The sequence below is a fragment of the Eretmochelys imbricata genome, chromosome 12 (genome assembly GCF_965152235.1).
Source record: "Eretmochelys imbricata isolate rEreImb1 chromosome 12, rEreImb1.hap1, whole genome shotgun sequence".
Classification (NCBI taxonomy): domain Eukaryota; kingdom Metazoa; phylum Chordata; order Testudines; family Cheloniidae; genus Eretmochelys; species Eretmochelys imbricata.
Window position 1 is genome coordinate 41,512,775 of NC_135583.1, and position 17,459 is coordinate 41,530,233.

Here is a 17,459-nt window from a genome sequence, read left to right on the forward strand (position 1 = left end):
CAGTGCCATGGTAATGGGAGAAAACCCAAATTTTTTAAACATTGAGACCCCCTGGTTGAAGTTTGTGCCCCTTTCCTGCATGCAGAAGCTCAGTAGCTGTTGGTTTAGTTTCAGGAACCAGCTGATGGGAGTTATCCGAATGATTCCTAGCTGAACCTTGAAGTCTTTAAACTACGATTTGAGGACTTCAATAGCTCAGACATAGGGGAGAGGTTTTTCACAGGAGTGGGTGGGTGAAATTCTGTGGCCTGCACTGTGCAGGAGGTCAGACTAGATGATCATAATGGTCCCTTCTGACCTAAATATCTATGAATCTATGAACACCTTGCCCTAGGCCTCTCACCCTAGGGTGGGTATAGGGAGCAATTCTTGGTAGTAGTTTTTTTTTAAAAATGCTGCTGCTCTCATTTCAGGGAGCTCAATATTTTCCCTGGTCACTCAATAAAACCTGTGACACAGGACACCTTATTTTACGCACGGTCTCTGGCCTATACAGAGCTGGCAAGCTAATGAATAGTCCTGTTGTTCAGCGGCAGGACAGTAACATCTTGCAGTGAGCCATGGTTTCGCAGCTCTCTCAATGAAATAAGTATTTTAGGCCCCAGCTGTAGTGCAAAATGCTCGTAACACAATGTTACAAATGCAACTTTAGAACTCATCTGGCAAAAGGATGAGGTACTTCAGCGAGGCTCTACGCTGTCATTTGAGGCTGGCAGACTATTCAACAGGGAAGAGGGATTATAGCTAATTTGGAACTGCTTCCTCCCCACAACATTCTAGAAAATCCAGTGGTTTTTTTTTTTTAAAGTCCCCCTTGGCAATGAGCTGCAGCTCCTTGCTCTCACTGTGCTCACATCAGCCAGGCACCTGAGAGTTAAGAGGCCACTAGTAGGATTTTTGTACCTTTTTGCATGTATTTCTTTGCCCCACAATCAGTTTTGTCTGTGGCCTTCGCATGGATTTTTAGACTATTCTATTAGCAGAAGAGAGAGGATTTTTTAAAGGCTTGACAAAGAAATTTATGAAGAATTATGAATCTTTGACATTGCAAACCGTTGTAAGGGCAAAAAATAGCCATGTCAGACCTACAGCTGCCCAGACACACCTGCTTTATTTAGGTAGGATCCTTTCCTGCACTGCTGAAGCTTTCCCTCCATTTAACATGATCAGGAAACAGTGCAAACACTGTCATCTGGTGGTAGAGAACCACCAGCCCTTGAGCCTTGGCAATGCCAGAATGATTTTGAACACAAAAAGCTAGAAGTATTACTTATTCTAGACACAGAGGGGGGAAAAAGCTGGCCAGACCTGGATCAGGTGTCAGTTGGATTCAGTGCTCACGTTTAAATCCAAACCAAGACTAGAATGCAGGGGTACTGAAACATCAGGAGATTTCAACCAAAAGTTGCAGAATTCTCACAAGCTCAGTGGTTCTCCTGAAATTGCCTCCATCTTTTCATCGATCAGCAAGGAGAGATGCATGCTACACAAACTAATTTTCATGGCGTTCACAAGAGCAAGACCCACTAACTCACTGCAAATGGGCCACAACCTTCCAATTGTGATGGTTTGCAGCCCCTGCTTGCTTGGGGCAGGCTTGAGTGGTGAAAGATTCCCTACCTCAACCACCATCCCAAATCAGAAAGCCACCCACCTCCCTCCCCTTCTTACAAAGCAAGTGGTAAAAGTATCTTAAGTTATTGCCAAGTAGAATTTTGTTTTTTGCAGTCAGAGAAGGTTTAGCTCAATTTCTTACTCCTTCACAGTGAAGGGTGGGCTTGGGAAGGAAAACCCTTTACCAAGAAAGGCTGGGGCCCTGGTTAGGCCACTAGCCTGGCATGCCAGAAGCCTGGATTCACTTCCCTGCTCTACCCACTCCCCCTGTGACATGGCCAAGTTCCCATCTGTACAGTGAGGATAAGAGCCCTGCTTTGCCTCCTGGGGGTGGCTTAATAATTGGGGTGTTGGGGCACCATGGTCTCTACTTGAGCTGGTTCACCACACAGACCTGTGATGTTGCAAAAAACTAAATTGACTGTAAATTGTTTGAGCATTTATTGCCTCCAAATAGTGTAAACCTACCATGGTAACAAACCAGTTTAATTTATCATGGAAAGGGAAAATATTCTCCTACTACATAACAGCAAATGAATCAGGGTCAGTGCAAAGTCTTGATACTGACTTTAGCATTGAGCTACCATGGTGATGGATGTTGCATCTTCAATGGGGCTAGGAAACCTATCTTTGCTTTTACATGGTAGCACCTGAAATCAGTGAGCTCTGCCTGTTGAGAATAGGGCATCAACAGGTTTATGATCTTAGCAGGGCTTTAACTTACAATTAAGGCAGCATTTTCCATCTCTGAGTCATTTGAAATAGTCCATTCAAGGATCTTCACGGACCAGGACTGGCAGTTTGAGGTCTCCCACATTGAACAGTTACCCTGAGTGAACTTAAGCTATTTAATAGAGTCCTGTTCCCTGCTTCCCTTTTGTTGCAGCAGCCACTGCACTTTGACGTGTTCCTGCTGCACCGTGACCCGTGCCGGAGACGAGCTAAATGCAGCAATTGTAATGACACTACTTGGAGGTTTGAATGCAACCAGCTCTCAGAGGAACTGGCGACGCTGTCTGACAGGCCACCCGGCCAAAGGCTTCCTAGGCTCACCATCCCAGTCAAGGGAAAGAGAGCGTAGTTGGCCAACACCCCCTTCCATTCACCCAGATTCAAAGTAGTGCTTATAGCAGCTCCTTTATTTCCATGACACCTAGAGTTGCAGACTTCATTTACAGGAATGCAAGACAATCACCATCTTTCATCTAGAAAGGCAATGTCCTGAGCCTATAGATCCATGCATGGAATGCGCCTGCTTGAGCTGAGCCAATGCCTGCACTTTAATGCGGAGTCCTGTAATCCATGGCTGCACCTCCACAAAAGGGTTTGGAGCTGCATGCTAGCTGCCCCTACTCCTCCTGTCACTGAGCAAGGTAGGGTAGCAAGGAAGCCACCAGCCCCTCTTAAGGGGGCGACTAACATGGGCAAGCTCCCAAAATTCACGATTAACTTGCCAGTGTCTTGTAGACTCCATGCCAAGATGGAATTTGTACTGTCATAGCCTTTAGCGCCCTTGATTAGGCGACGGCTCTTGTCCTGGGTACTACACAGATGTAGTAACTGGCCCAAAGAGCTTTGTGCTAGTTGGCAGTACGGCACTGCCAGCATTTGGGCACCAACTGCTCTAGACCTATTTTGCTCATCTCAGCACAAAGGGCACAAACCCATCTTATCTTCATAGGCTACATTCTGTGCTCTCATCCTGCTCAGCTTCTTTCCTCCTAAAACGAGATTCTTGTATCTTAAATTCCTCACTCCAGCACTAATAAAATCAGCTCCCATTTGGCTTTTGGGATTAAAATGGCCAGAAGTCAGATTTACAAACCAAACCATTTAATCATCTCTTGGCAGTAAAACCGTATAAGATCTCCACCTCACCAACTCCTGGGCAACAGGCTGGGCAGGTAAATTCATCCTCTGTGCAGGGCCCTCAAGCACAGATCCAGACTGACAGCAGAATAGGAGCAGCAGGGTCATGCACATAGTTTCGCAGTTTTACATACTACGTGGTAGTAACCCCAAATAGTCGGTAGACCTAAATCATGAGGGAAGGAGACAGACAAGCATCTTGGGACACAAGATTTTACTAGCAGCAGATGACAAATGCTGCACTTTATCTTTGCTTGTTCCTTCCTCCCTTCACAGCGCTGAGGACTGAAATGACAGGGGCTTTCCTTCTCAGTAGTAAGACTGCCTGCTCCTTATTAGAACTGCCAGTTTGTGTGGACTGAATTCCCTCGTCCCCTTCTATCCAGCTATCTGCCTGTAGACGTAAGAGCAGAGGCAGCTGATCTAAAAGTGCCTCCCAAGACAGGCAAGAACAGAGAACTCTGATCACTTTAACAAGTGAAAAGACCTTCTAACAGCAGAGAGATTTAGTTTACAAGATTTTAATTTACAAATAAAAAACTACACTTTATTTTTTCTCTTTTTTCTCCTCTTTCTTGCCATCACTCTTCTCTTTGTCTTTCTCCTTCTCATCTTTTCTCTCCTTTTTGCTTTCCTCCTTTTCCTGACCTTCCTTCTTCTCTGCATCTCTGTTGGCAATCTTGTTGTTGATGAGGTTGTGCAGGGCAACCACAGACCGGATAAGAGAAGCCAAGTAGACCACCACCATCTGGTCGTTGGTCTTCAGGTAAAAGGCCTTGACAAACTCCTGCAGATTGACATCTGGCAGCAGGTTGAAGACATCCTGAAGCTGGTAGATGATCTGGTGATTGATGGGTAGTTTGCCCATGGCCACTTTCTCTAGGTAGCTCCTGATATCCAGAAGCTTGGAGTTCAGTCCCTTCAAACCATGGACCTGGTTTGTGATGCGCTGGGACAGAGTGCCCACTGTTGTGTCTTTAATATCTCTAAAATACCCAAAATAGGAAGGAGAAGCCTTAATGTTACTTTACATACATGTATAGATCTTTCTAGCTCAAAATAAATTAAAAAGACTGCCTTGAAGGATAAATGAAGTAAAATTTTACAAAACACTTCACAAAGATTCAGAAAAAAATAGTTTACATTGGGTGCATTAGAAACACCGAACGTAGATTTGATAAAGGTCACCATATGCTCTGTATGGACTGAATATTTTTTAGGAATAGTCTGATGGTTAGGAGATAACGAGAGGGCTCCTGGATTCTATGAGAGGCTTTGTCACTAACTCACCCTGGGGACTTGGGCAAGTCACATCTCTACAGATTACACAGCTGTAAAATAGGTATAATAATTGTTTAACATCACAGGGGCCTCGTGAGACTTAACATTTCACTGAAGGCTTGGAGAGTGCTTTACAAATATAGAGTGAAGGCAAGCCAAAGCAAGATCTCCCTCTGTGACCATTTGTAAACAATGCCTTTCCGCTCTTTGAGTCTTGATAGATGAAAGGTCTGCATAGTCTGCCTCCAGATAATTTTGCTCTCCTTTCTCATAGGCAGCTGTTGCTGTCAGAGGAGCAATATGAACATCAGTATTAAACGGAAGCCTTTCTGAACTATCAAGTGTGACTCTACCTTGTTCTGACGTATCTCAAGCTATTTGCTGGAGTTCAAGGGGGAAGGTGAAACTGACGTTTTATTAGTTTTTTCAAAAAACAGTCAAAGTCAAACATTTCACTAGAAATGAGTTCAGCAGATTCTATATTATTCAGTATTGCTGAATTAACCTGTTTAGATTAAATCAAGTGTTTAAGTAGCATGTAACAAGGTCCTTGTTTCTTCTATCGTATCCCTAGGCAGGGAGCTGGTGCCAGCAGTTGTTAGATGGATAAAGTGAGCTGCCATCCAACCACTGATAAGGTTTTTCATTACAATAAAGCTTTTACCGTAACAAGTGTTCAACACCAACTTCCTCTGCTTCCTCAGCTCCAATTTCACTGGTCACATGTTCAAAAGTCTTGGAGGTTGGAGTTCCATCCTTTGTTGGGGTACAAGAATGGGATGACGACAAGGTTAGAAATAGAGAACGGATAATTACAGGTGTAACAGCATAACCTCAAGTGAGCCGGTTTTGGGCACTGTGCATGTGAACAGTAGAACTGCTCCAATGAAACTTCAAAGCAAAGAAGTTTTATTGGAAGCTGGATTTGTTACAAGCCAAAAGCATTGTACACTTTATCCAGAGCTATGTCTGGCCTGCTGCGATGAATAAGTGGGACATGCATGATAAGAATAGGATCTGAAACAGCCAGTAAGGAAAACCCATCAAGATGGGATAGGAGAGCCCCACAGAGTCCACAGATATGGTGAAAACTAGTTCATAACAGAATCCCCAAAGTATATGGGGTTTTAAAAAGGGAGACTAAGAAACTGATATTCTTTAAAGGAATCTAGAAAACTGGCTAGACATGCCACTGGAAGTCAGACAGGGAGGAGGTCATCAACAAAGCAATAACTAGAATTATAAAATAAGGTACTTTAACGTACTGCCTAATTTCTATTGCACACCAGTTAAACTGAGGCAGATGTCACTAACCCACAGAAATGCTAGAGACATCTGAGGTGATGGTAACACAATACATTTTTCTGTACATTAATGCTTCTCCCACCACTTCATCTGTAGCATTATTCTTGGTGAGGCTCAATAGTCTCCAGGTAGTTAGTCTGCAGGGCTACGTACTAGAGAGTGAGTGAGTGAGTGCATGCCATGGTGACTATTTTATTTGAAGATGGGACCTAACTACCTTTGAGACTTGTATTAGTTTTGGTTGTACCATGCTCCAGGCCTGGTGGGGATCAACAGCTGTAAGAACAAGAGTTCACAAAACCAGGAAAAAAAGAAACCCCTATAGATTTAAGACTGGAGAACCTGGGAACAGCTGTCTCTCCCCACCGTGGGTCTTTGACAGATAGTGATAGGACCAGGTTTTTTAAAAAAATATTTCTAGATTCTGATTTTAAAACCATCAAAATTAAATCTGGATGAAAAGTCACCACTGATTCTAGCATACACAGTGGTAGATGAGTGATTAACAAAGATAGTAAAGTCAACCATGTGTAGTTAAGACTAAGCTGGTGAAGATGAGATGTGTGATTACTCAGACTATTGCTGCAACAAGCTGACATGTATCAATTGTATCATAAATGCATGCTCCAACCTGCTGCATTTTTCATGGGTGTGGACAAACAGTAAAGGAGCAGCATTCTAAAACAGATGCAATTTCAGCTAGCTGTAAGAACCTGCAGAGCTCCTTGGTTCAAGCAGGGAGAAACTGCTTTTCAGGAGTGTTAGAGGACAGAAAATTTTGGTTCAATAAGCAGAAATTTACAGTGGGGGTTCAAACACTGATTTAGCAGGTTTAAACTGAAAGGCACAAAAACCCTAGTTAGCAGACGCAATGTTATCTATAGAACTGAAAAAGGGAAACTGATGTAGAGGAAAGGGTACCCTAAAAAGGATAAGGCAACATGCTTTAATGTATCCTATTTCTTAAAGCACCTCTTTCCCTTTTGCAGGAAATCCCACAATAGTTTGAAAATGACAAATACTGAAATGATGAACACTCACATCATGAACTTCTTCAACTGAAATATAGGCTTCTGTTGGCAGCCCCAGGTCCTTTGGCTTTACATCAATAATTACCAATACCTGGTGGAGAAACACATCTTAGACAAATTCTACTCAAGAACTAGAAGAAACAGGTTGTGGCCAACTGCTAATTCTCTAGCACTGACAAGTTTGTTATTCAATCAAAGAGGTTTCTAACTGTAAGCAGGGAAAAATTGTCTGCCACTGTTTCGAGGGAGACTGATCAGCATGCTCTATTCACTTTACATCTACCATGCTATATCTTACTACATGTCATGTCACTACTGACAATTGCAGATGGAGCTGGAAAGGACTGCAGGTTCCCAGAAGCTCCATAAACAGCTGAAGTGCATTACTTACAGAATTAGGACAGTATCTTTTCATTAGTTCATTGATGGCAATGTCATTCTTGTGTAGTTTGGGGCCTGTGTGGTACCATCCAACAATTCTTTCCCTAGCTGGGAAAAGCAAAAACAATTATTAGAATAGTCAGAATCTGAGGGTAATGACAGGAAAATAGTTCATACAGAGGAATACGAGTGCTCAAATCCAGGTACTGCCTGACCCTGGGCTGTGCCCAAACTCCCACTTCTGCTTTACAGACACCAGTAAAGGCCTAAACACTTTGAGAAATTAAATTGTTGCTGCACTTTGCACTCCTTCCCCTCAGATTTGTGCTGGTGGAAGGCAGTTTAGGAATGGAAAATGGAGCAGGTGATGGCTGAGGGCATATGAAGGCTGGGAGCTGAACACCACGTTTCCAGATTTGCCAGTAAATTTTGAATCTAAAACGGGGCTTCACAGCAAGGTATTTGCTAAAGTGATTTTTGTGCCTAGACACTTCAACAATGGCTGCATATGAGATGGGTTAAATGCAGCATATTATTGGACAGCACAGGCGAGCGAGCCATTTGTGCATCACCCCAGACAACCCAAACTACCTTAGCAATAGTCAGTCAGGAGAAGCTTCAACAAGTAAGATGGATCTTTGGTCATTAAACTTAGGCTTTTGAAGACCCTACACAGAAAACAACTTTAAATCACCAAACAATGCAGAGATAACATCAGCAACAGGCCGCAGTTGACTTCAGCATCCTTACGATACACAGGCAAAGCAACCATCCTCAAGGCAGTGAGGTTCCAAATTTTTTTTTTTTTAAATTAGCGTCAATGCTTTGATTTGCAGACAGGAAGCCAAAGATGTTCAAAGCACAGGTTTAGTGTCCCATGCTGCTCCACTTCCTTAAACAGGTAAACAATCAGATTCTGCTCTAGTCAAAGCTTCTGAGTGGTCTCAAAGGGTAGTACGCCAGGTAGAGCATACTACAATAATCTATCTTGGAAGTGACAAAGGCATGGATCCTGTCTGTCAAATATTTTACACCCCTTATCAGCTATGAATGATCCCCAAGTCAGAGCTGGTTTATGCAACATGGCACTTTCGAGCAGACAGGCTGTGGGGATCTCTCAGAGACGAAAGGGGGCCAAAGTGGCTCTTGACATCCTGCTGCACAAAAATTCAAAGATAATAATCTGCAAGATCTGCACTAGGCTTGAGACTCAAATACTTAAGGAATCATAAGAACATCAGCAGTATAAATAAGAGTTTTTCCAAGGGCTGGGAATGTTCACAGGGGAATTACTGTAGCCTCTCCAGATTCAGGCCCCATAATCTTATAACGGAAAGAAAAGTGAGACTTTTATAAACAAAACCAAATAAAATAGAAAGGTTAATCAGTTCACCTGGGTTTGTAATTCAGATGTCTGCACTCATATGAGGGAAAGGTGGCAGAGGGAAAGGAGATTCTGGCGGAAGGGGTCACAGTAGCAGGGTTTGAATTTCTTATAGCTATTCAATCCCCAAGATTGTCACCTCAGTTCTTGGAAGTACAGTGCTGCCAGGAGACTTAGAGAGAGAGAGTTTCTAGGCAAATATCAACTTCTCACAACGTGCACTTACCATTGACTTTTTTAAACATTCCATACATGTTCTCCAGATAATCATGGTCTAGAAACCACACAGAGTCATCTTTATCATCCTCATCGAAAGGGACTGGGAACAAAACAGTTAGTTCAATATTTAGCAGTTCAAGTTCCATCTAGCCTGAAAACTTTCACAGAAAAATCAGATTTTTTTCCAGCAAGTTCTTGGCTACAAAGTAATTTTGCTCAATTTTGATTGAATACAACTGTTCTGCTACACTGTGCTGCAGATACTCTTGTAAAACTCAGCAGCAACATTAGCTGATTTTTTCCAAGTGGTTTTCTGATAATTACTGAATTAGTTTTAGAATTGAGCAAGAAAAACCAAAGCCATTGAATTATTCTGAGCAAACATCATCTACAAAGTGTTCAAGAAAATGCCAGGAACATTCCAGTGTAACAACTTACACAAAATTGGTGTGTAAGGACTTCTGATAAAGAAAATTGTGGGTCCCAATAGGTCACTAGAGCCTGTTGGGTCAACGGAGCTTTGAATAATGAAAAACTACTTTGTGGTGTAAGACACATTCCAGTAGTGCATTAAGACAAATAACTACAATTCTACAAAGTCTGTTTAAAAAATAATGGCATATGCCATTTTCTTGAGTGAAGAACTGGTTTGTTTTGTTAGTTCACATTATGGATAACAGGCTACAAGTTTAGTTCTGAGCAACAGGGCTTTAATTTACAGAAACAAAAAAATCTCTAATTATAAAGTTATATTTTTGGCAGCCCTGCAGTTTAAGTGAGCAAACTGCTACTCCATCTTCACAACTCTGCAAAAATAACCAGGATTAGGCTACACTTTTGTTCCCAGATTTTCATGCAGGAGCCAACACAGATGATTCCATTTTATCAGTAAATACCCCCCTTTGGAAAGCAGATGAATAAGAGGAGATGAGAGGTAAATAAGAAAACAAAAAGATCAGAAAAGGCCATACAGGTACTGATTTTACCACTGTACAAACCCAGGATTCAAACTCAAGATGCAATGATTGTAATACAAATGAAAATACACTTTTTAAGCAATATCTGTGCAATTCTCACAGGCTATTCTTAAAGAAAAAAGGTACTTTTCAAATAAAACATTAGCACTTCATGTGAATCTGCAATGACATTAGCTAGGTAACTCAAGCCATGAGTCTTCAAAGCCCAAGGTCATAAAATGATCACAATTCAGGATTAGGAAGAAATCTTCCACCTCCGATACCGAACAATTGCTGCTTTAGGAGTTTTACAGCTGCCTCTGAGCATTCACCGTTGCACACTGCTGCAGACAAGATGCAGAGCAGGAGGAGACTGATGGGATCGGGTTCTTTTGTAAGCAGATAACTAGCATTTTTCCATGAAAATGTAGACACCATAGCTTCATGAATTTATAAATCTGAAGAAGAGTTTAATGTGCCAGGATGGTGCAAGAAAACATTTGGCAGTTTTTCTGCTAGCTAGTTTAATAGGTGGTAAACAGAATAGGACACCCAAACTCACCTGCAAAACTGTTGGATACGTCTAATATTTTCTTCTGCCAAGAGCCCAGCAACACTCCAACAACTCGCTTCTGATTCCCAACTTTTCCTATTCTAAATGGAAAAGACTGTCACAGTTTGTATTAAGGAATGCAACATATTTGATCCTGGAAATAACACACCAATAGCACAAATGAATCAGTTGTGTCATCTGACTTTAAGTCAGAAGATAAACAGCATGTGATTCTGGGGGATGTAGATGGGAGACGAACAGGGTAATTATGTTCCTTGTCATTACTTAGTTAATTTATACCTAAAGAAGTTGTTACAGTGCACTCTAAATCCAGGCACGACACTTGTAATTTATCCGCTGATGTGAAAAATGCACTAGATGTTTCCATGCAGCTAATGGATGCCACTATAACAGATTACTGTGTCATAAAATAGAGGGCTACTACTGCATCTGTTCTGTAAATCAAGCTGTAAAAAGTACAGTAAACTTTCAACTTTGTTCACTGTCATCTCTAATTTACGTTTACAATAGGAGGTTTTTCTCTGCTATTGTATGCTGCCTTGAAGGAAAAGATTTTTTTACATTAAGAGTGCTTGTCAGCTGGTGCAATTAAGTTAATTTTAGGCACACAGAGCACAAATTGTACACAATGTTTAGAGGAATATAATTTATTCTCTGCTGAGTGAATTGTAGCTTTAAGGGTAAAATCTGTGTAAACCAGACAAATGAAAAATGCCATGTTTCAATACGCAGAGAATATACACACTACATTTAAAACCAAAGTCAGTTATGCCTAATAAAATGGTATTTATAACTTGTTAACCAATTTCACGGTATTTGAATGTTACTTTAACTTTGGTTCAATTGTTCTTGCTTAAGGAAAAAACAAATAAGCCTATTTGGGAATATCATGTCCTTTAATGCAAGCATAAACTGTCATCATTGTAATTTACTAAACCACAAATGATACCCCATGATAAATCATAACTCTCACTACCTCACATTGGTACTGTTCAGACTCCTTATATCACAAAATTAGAAGTCGTCATCACTCCTAAACTGTTGCTTTTGCAGTCCATTCAGCTTTAGGACACTGTAGTTGCATTTTATTGATACAAGGTAATTCCACTTACTAATGCTTTTTCTTATGGTATACAGAAGCACATACATGCATGATCCCTGTCCTGAAGAGCCTATGTTTTAAGATAAACATTAGCTGCAAGATTTTCAGAACTGTACACACAAAAATGCATATTCATCTGATTGCATAATTTGGAAGCACAAATTAGCATAACAGCATCAACATTGTGGAAACTGTCCAGTCAGGTGATTTAGTTAATTGCCCATTTATGCTCACAATTGCAGCAACAGGCCAACCCCCAAATCTGAATACCTGGTGCTGACTTTCACATTTATGAAGTTATCTAGAGTCTTTTACTCTCACTTTTGGGGAATTCTACCTTTCTGACCCACAGCCAGAATATCAGACTATTGAAGCAAGATCTTCAAGTTTCCGGAGATACTGGCTCTGGGTTTTACTGATCAATGAGATACGTAGCAGACACTACAAAGGCTAAAGCTTTGCCTCACTGAGTAACTGCATATATAAAAAGGTTTCAGAGCAGCAGCCGTGTTAGTCTGTATTTGCAAAAAGAAGAGGAGGACTTGTGGCACCTTAGAGACTAACATTTATTTGAGCATGAGCTTCCGTGAGCTACAGCATCTGATGAAGTGAGCTCACGAAAGCTTACGCGCAAACCAATGGGTTAGTCTCGAAGGTGCCACAAGTCCTCCTTTCCTTTTTGCATATGAGAAGGTTACATACAGTCAGCAACATTTCATTTAAAAATCAGCGCGGGGTCTCTAGGGACGCAAGGCCACGGCACAGAAGGCAGCAGTAGCCCCAAGGCGGCAGTGACCGAGAGCTGGGGCCAGGACTGCCCGGGAGCACGTTTGCAGGCAGCGACGAGCACGGGGTCCAGCTCGTTTCTCAGCCCCGGGAGGAGGCAGCTGCGAGCTGCCCGGGACCTCGGCGGCGAACTGGCTCCACAGGCCCCAAGTTTTGACACAGCAACCAGCCCCCGGGGTCCCGCGGCGGCGCGGGCGGGGGGCTCGGGGCGGGGGGCTCCGGGGAGCCGAAATCCCCCCGGCAGTCCCGGGGCGACGCGCCAAGCGCCGGGCCCGCGAACAGCGCCGGGCTCCCCCGTCCGCGCCCCCCGTCCGCGCTCACCCTCCGCCCCGCGGCCCGAGCCGGTCTCGCAGCCACGACTCGGCGCCCCCGGGCCGGCGGCGGGGGTCGGGGGGGCGGCGCCCGAGTCCCGGCCCCGCACGGGCAACGGGCCGGGCCCGTGACTCAGCGGCCGGGCGCCGCCGCCGCCGCCGCCGGGCCTCACCTGTTGAAGTGATCCACCACGCTGAGCAGCACCAGCGGGTGAACCACCACCCGGTCCACGGCCAGCTCCGGCATCGCGCCCCTCGGCCCCGACGCTGCGGCTGCGACCCCGGCCCCACACACCAGCCCCAGGCCCGGCGCCTCAGCCAGCCCTCCCTGCCGCCGCTCCCAGCACGCACCGCTCGGGGGCGGAGCCTCCGTGACACCATCTTGGGAAGGGCGACAGACGGGAGCGGGAAGACGCCACCTTGGAAAGGTCACGGACGCGGCGGGCTGCCCCGCTCGCGGAAGCAGGGCCGCCATCTTGAGACGGTCCGGGCGATGGCGCCCGCCTCCCCAGGTAGCCCAGCACCGCCATTTTGGGAGGGTCAGCGAGGCTCGAAATGCCCGTGTCAGGGCCGGCCCGCCCGCCTGTGGCTGGAGGAGCGGGAGCCTGAGAAGCATCTCAGCCCACGCGACGTGCCCCAGCAGGCGGGGAGGCGCTCGGGGGGCAGCCCCGGGCCCGGGCGGGGGTGCTGGGCCTAGCCGCCGGGCGGCTGGCCTTTCGTTCCCCGCCCCCGTGGCAGGGCCTGCCTGACCGTGCGGCCTGGCGCCGCCCGAGGAGCGCCGCGCCCGGGGCCGCGGGAGGGACGCACCGAGCGCGTCGGTGCGGTGCGGTGCCGGTGGGGAGCTCAGTTCGGGTGTCGTCGGCGCAGGCAGAGCGCCCTCGTCCCCCGGGGAGACGGCGCCAGCCCGCCCGCCCCACCCTCGCAGGGAAAGTCCCCTTGGGGGCTCCACGGAGCAGCCGCAAGGTTGTCCGGCCTCGCAAGGGAAAACGGGCTCCTCCTGCACAGCCCTAAGCCGCGGGTCCTCTCGAAGGATGCAGTAATGTTCACACCCCGCCAGAACAACAGGGCACCTGCAACAAATAAAATACCCGCCTCAGATTTCATCTTGCGCCTCCGCTTGGCCCGCTGGTGTCTTTAATGTCTGTAAGGTAATGCCTGTGCTAGTCTAGGCTCGGCTCCTGTTGAAATCAGTGACAGAACTGCACTTCCAAGGCATTAGGCCCAGAGAGGTACACATCCTGTGCTGGTGATGGGGTTGGCTTCGCTTCCCCCCTCCGGAGGCTGCGAGGTGCCAGCTTGCCCCCTGCATTTGTTGCGGCGTTCCCGAAGACTACGAACTTGTGTCCCTTTGTGGGCTGTTGCATTCCCAGCCCATAGCTGGAGCGTATGCGCTCCCACTGCCAACCTGCCTTCAGCCCAGTGCCTACGCTGTGGACTGTTGTGCTTGTAGACCCAGTTATACTGTTTCGGTGCCTACTAGAGAGACACCCTGTACTGGGGGCTCTCCTTGGAGTGGCTTCACCAGATCTTTGCAGCCATTTTATGTTGATATACCTGAAATAAATTGACTGCAACTCAACCATGAATTCCTCTTAGGTTGTAAATTTCTTGGAGCAGAAACTGTCATACATTTTCTTTTATATTTATACAGTACTGAGCAGCTACAGTATTAATGAGCAATAATAATCATACTTATATCCTATGTACCATTTCACATCTTCAAAGTAGGTACAAAAGTTGTTTTTTTTTTTTAAACTAACTACTCCTTTGCAGAAGGTAAAGTGATATGCCCACTTCCCATTACTCAAAGTAAACAAAGAAGATGAATGCTACTGTTAATCTTAGGTTTCAGAGTAACAGCCGTGTTAGTCTGTATTCGCAAAAAGAAAAGGAGTACTTGTGGCACCTTAGAGACTAACCAATTTATTTGAGCATGAGCTTTCGTGAGCTACAGCTCACTTCATCGGATGCATACTGTGGAAAGCGTGGATGCATCCGATGAAGTGAGCTGTAGCTCACGAAAGCTTATGCTCAAATAAATTGGTTAGTCTCTAAGGTGCCACAAGTACTCCTTTTCTTTTTACTGTTAATCTTTGCTCTCACCTTTGGTTAGTCATTTACATATCAGTGATTACTCTTTTCAGCTTAGGTGTCAGGGAAACTGCCTGTATTTACTCAAGGTACTGTATCATCATTGTCCTTAATGTACTTTTTGCTATGGTGAATTGAATTCTGTGGCTGTGGAATCAAGGAACAAACCAGGACCCTTATGGGCTTTTAAATGTGTCAAAAATTAAGGAAGACAAGGTGGATCCCTTTAAGACTCCACATGAGGACACCTTTAGGGAAGGCCAGCAATTGCACAACACCTGTTTTCTCTCCAAAACATAGCAGTGAAGCCATTTGAAGGCAGTCTTGTCCACTCCCCTGAGGTCTGTAGGTGGATGCAAGATTATGCTATTAGGGACTAACAGCATGATTTTTTCCCATAAATTGGGGCTATATCAGTTGGAAGTGACAAGGAGGAGGAACACGTGGGTGTATTGGTTAATCACAGGATGATGACAAGCTGCCAGTGTGTTGCAGCAGTGAAAAGGCTAATGTAGTCTTAGGCTGCATCATGCGAGGTATTTCCAGTAGAGAGAGGGAAGGGTTATTAACATTATACAAAGCATTGGTGAGACCTCCTCTGGAACAGTGTGTGCAGTTCTGGTCTCCTATGTCTAAGAAAGATGAATTCAAACTGGAACAGGTGAAGAGAGGCTACCAGGATGATTAGAGGAATGGAGAACGTACCTTTTGGGAGGAAATGTGAGGAGCTTGACTTACTAACAAAACAAAGGCTGAGGGGAGATAGGATTGCTCTCTATAAATATACCTGAGGGATAAACACTAGCGAGGGAGAGGAGTTATTTAAGTAAAGGGCCAATGCTGGCACAAGAACAAATGGATATAAACTGGCCATCAACAAGTTTAGGCTTGAAATTACATGAGGGTTTCCAGCCTTCAAAGGAGTAAAGTTATAGAACAGTCATCTAATAGTGGGGGTAAAAAAAATTAACTTGTTTTAAGACTGAGCTTGGTAAGTTCATGGAGAGGATGGTGTGATGAGATTGCCTACAATGGCATATGGCCCATCCACAACAGCTATTAGCAAATATTTCCAATGGCTGGAGATGGGACACTGGCAGGGGTCGGGGGGGAGAAGGGTTCTGGTTACTACAGAGAATTCTTTCCCAGGCTAGTGGGTCTTGTCCACATGCTCAGGTCTAACTGATTGCCATATTTACCCCCCAGTATTTTGGCAGAAACCCTGGTTCTTTTTGCCTTCTTCTGCAGTGCGGGGCACAGTTCAGTTGCTGGTTTGAAATATAGTAAATGGTGGATTCAAACTTTCAAGTCTTTAAATCAAGATTTGAGGACTGCAGTAACTCAGCCAGAGGTTATGGGCCTACTACAGGAGTGGGTAGGTGAGGTTCTGTGGCTTGCAATCTGCTGGAGGTCAGACTAGGTGATCATGATGGTCCCCTCTGGCTATAAAGCCTGTGAGTCTATGAATGAACAGTATCTTTAGATCAGTAGTATTAAAGGCAGCTATAGATCCATCTCTAGGAGTAGATCATCAGCCAACACAACTAAACAGTCTGTGTACCAAATCCAGGTCAATAGTCAGATTGACAAGGGTCAAGGAAATCCAAGGCCTTGTGAGAACTGTCTTTTCAGTCATCTTGTCCACAACGAGAGGGTTAGACACAAGTTGATCGTTGGGCAGATTGTCTCGGTTAAGTGATAGTTTTCTGCACATATGCCACACCAGTGCTCCTCTAAGGGAAGCCAGTAGCCCTCTTTCCTTAAAAGAGACGTTGGTAATCTTCCTCAGCACTGGGCCAGCCCCTCTTAACTGCGCTCTTCAGTTACCCCATTTGGAAAGTGGACCTGTGTGTCACGAGGTCGGAGAGGTATATTGGCAGGGGACGCAGCAGGAGGAGTACATTTACCAGATCATGGAAATATTTTTCACTTTTGAAAATTTGCTGTGTCTGTTTCAGATGCTGACAACAGAGAATCACTTCAAGTTTTCAAATAACGTCAGTTTCTTAAAAATATATGATTCTTGACCTTGAAAACTAGTTATTTCAGGAGCAGATGTCAAAATCTTTATATGCCCTAAATGTTGTGGTGCAGTCTAATCTACAGTCTCTCAGTTGGGGGATCAGGAGTTGGTTGAAGCCCTTTCAGATACATCTCTGCCACCAGGGGTTTGATATGAGATTGATCAAGCTGTCTCCATGTCACAAACCAGATACCTGGGCTGAAGATGAAGAAAGGCAAAGCCCTCTTCTTAACTAGTTTTTTGGCTTCCTGGAATTTCTGATGCTACTCCACAGCTTCCTTGTTGCAGTCAGGGAACAGCATGATTTTTTTAGAGTGTTTCCTACCATGCAGCTTCTCCAGCTCACTCACAGAGCTTGGTGAGCAGAAGCCCTTCAGTAGGGAGCAAGAAGAGTTTGAATAGGAGACGAAGAATAGATTTGTGCTTAAGGCACTGAACTGGGATTTAGGTGATCTGGGTTCAGTTTCTGGCTCTGCCAAACATTGTGTGACCTCAGGCAATTTGTAGGATCTCTCTTTGCCTCAGTTCCCCA

The 17,459-nt window shown here is 44.8% G+C and overlaps 1 protein-coding gene and 1 long non-coding RNA gene across 2 annotated transcripts in view; one reads left to right on the forward strand and one right to left on the reverse strand.

Annotated features, from left to right (window-relative positions):
• Window positions 1-3,988: 3,988 nt before the first annotated feature.
• On the reverse strand, window positions 3,989-13,163 carry PSMD7 (proteasome 26S subunit, non-ATPase 7). The gene is made up of 7 exons (XM_077830907.1): window positions 12,987-13,163; window positions 10,603-10,694; window positions 9,092-9,184; window positions 7,492-7,589; window positions 7,111-7,191; window positions 5,429-5,520; window positions 3,989-4,469 (listed from the first exon to the last, which is right to left on the reverse strand). Exons 1-7 carry the CDS (start codon window positions 13,058-13,060, stop codon window positions 4,031-4,033), a joined length of 969 nt encoding a protein of 322 aa, XP_077687033.1. The 5' UTR covers window positions 13,061-13,163; the 3' UTR covers window positions 3,989-4,030.
• The window catches only part of LOC144272668 (uncharacterized), a 41,854-nt gene continuing 37,555 nt past the window's right edge, over window positions 13,161-17,459 (forward strand). Inside the window, exon 1 of the long non-coding RNA XR_013347618.1 lies at window positions 13,161-13,325. This is a non-coding gene — a long non-coding RNA (uncharacterized LOC144272668). The remainder of the gene's footprint in view (window positions 13,326-17,459) is intronic.

What these genes read in the sequence shown, in the direction of transcription:
- PSMD7 (XM_077830907.1), bottom strand. Translation starts at nt 13,060, where the DNA reads ATGCCGGAGCTGGCCGTGGACCGGGTGGTGGTTCACCCGCTGGTGCTG. An exon ending in GTGGTGGATCACTTCAACAG is followed by an intron (nt 10,695 to 12,986) that starts GTGAGGCCCGGC and finishes TTTTCCATTTAG; the next exon opens with AATAGGAAAAGTTGGGAATC. An exon ending in AATGTTTAAAAAAGTCAATG is followed by an intron (nt 7,590 to 9,091) that starts GTAAGTGCACGT and finishes TGCTTTTCCCAG; the next exon opens with CTAGGGAAAGAATTGTTGGA.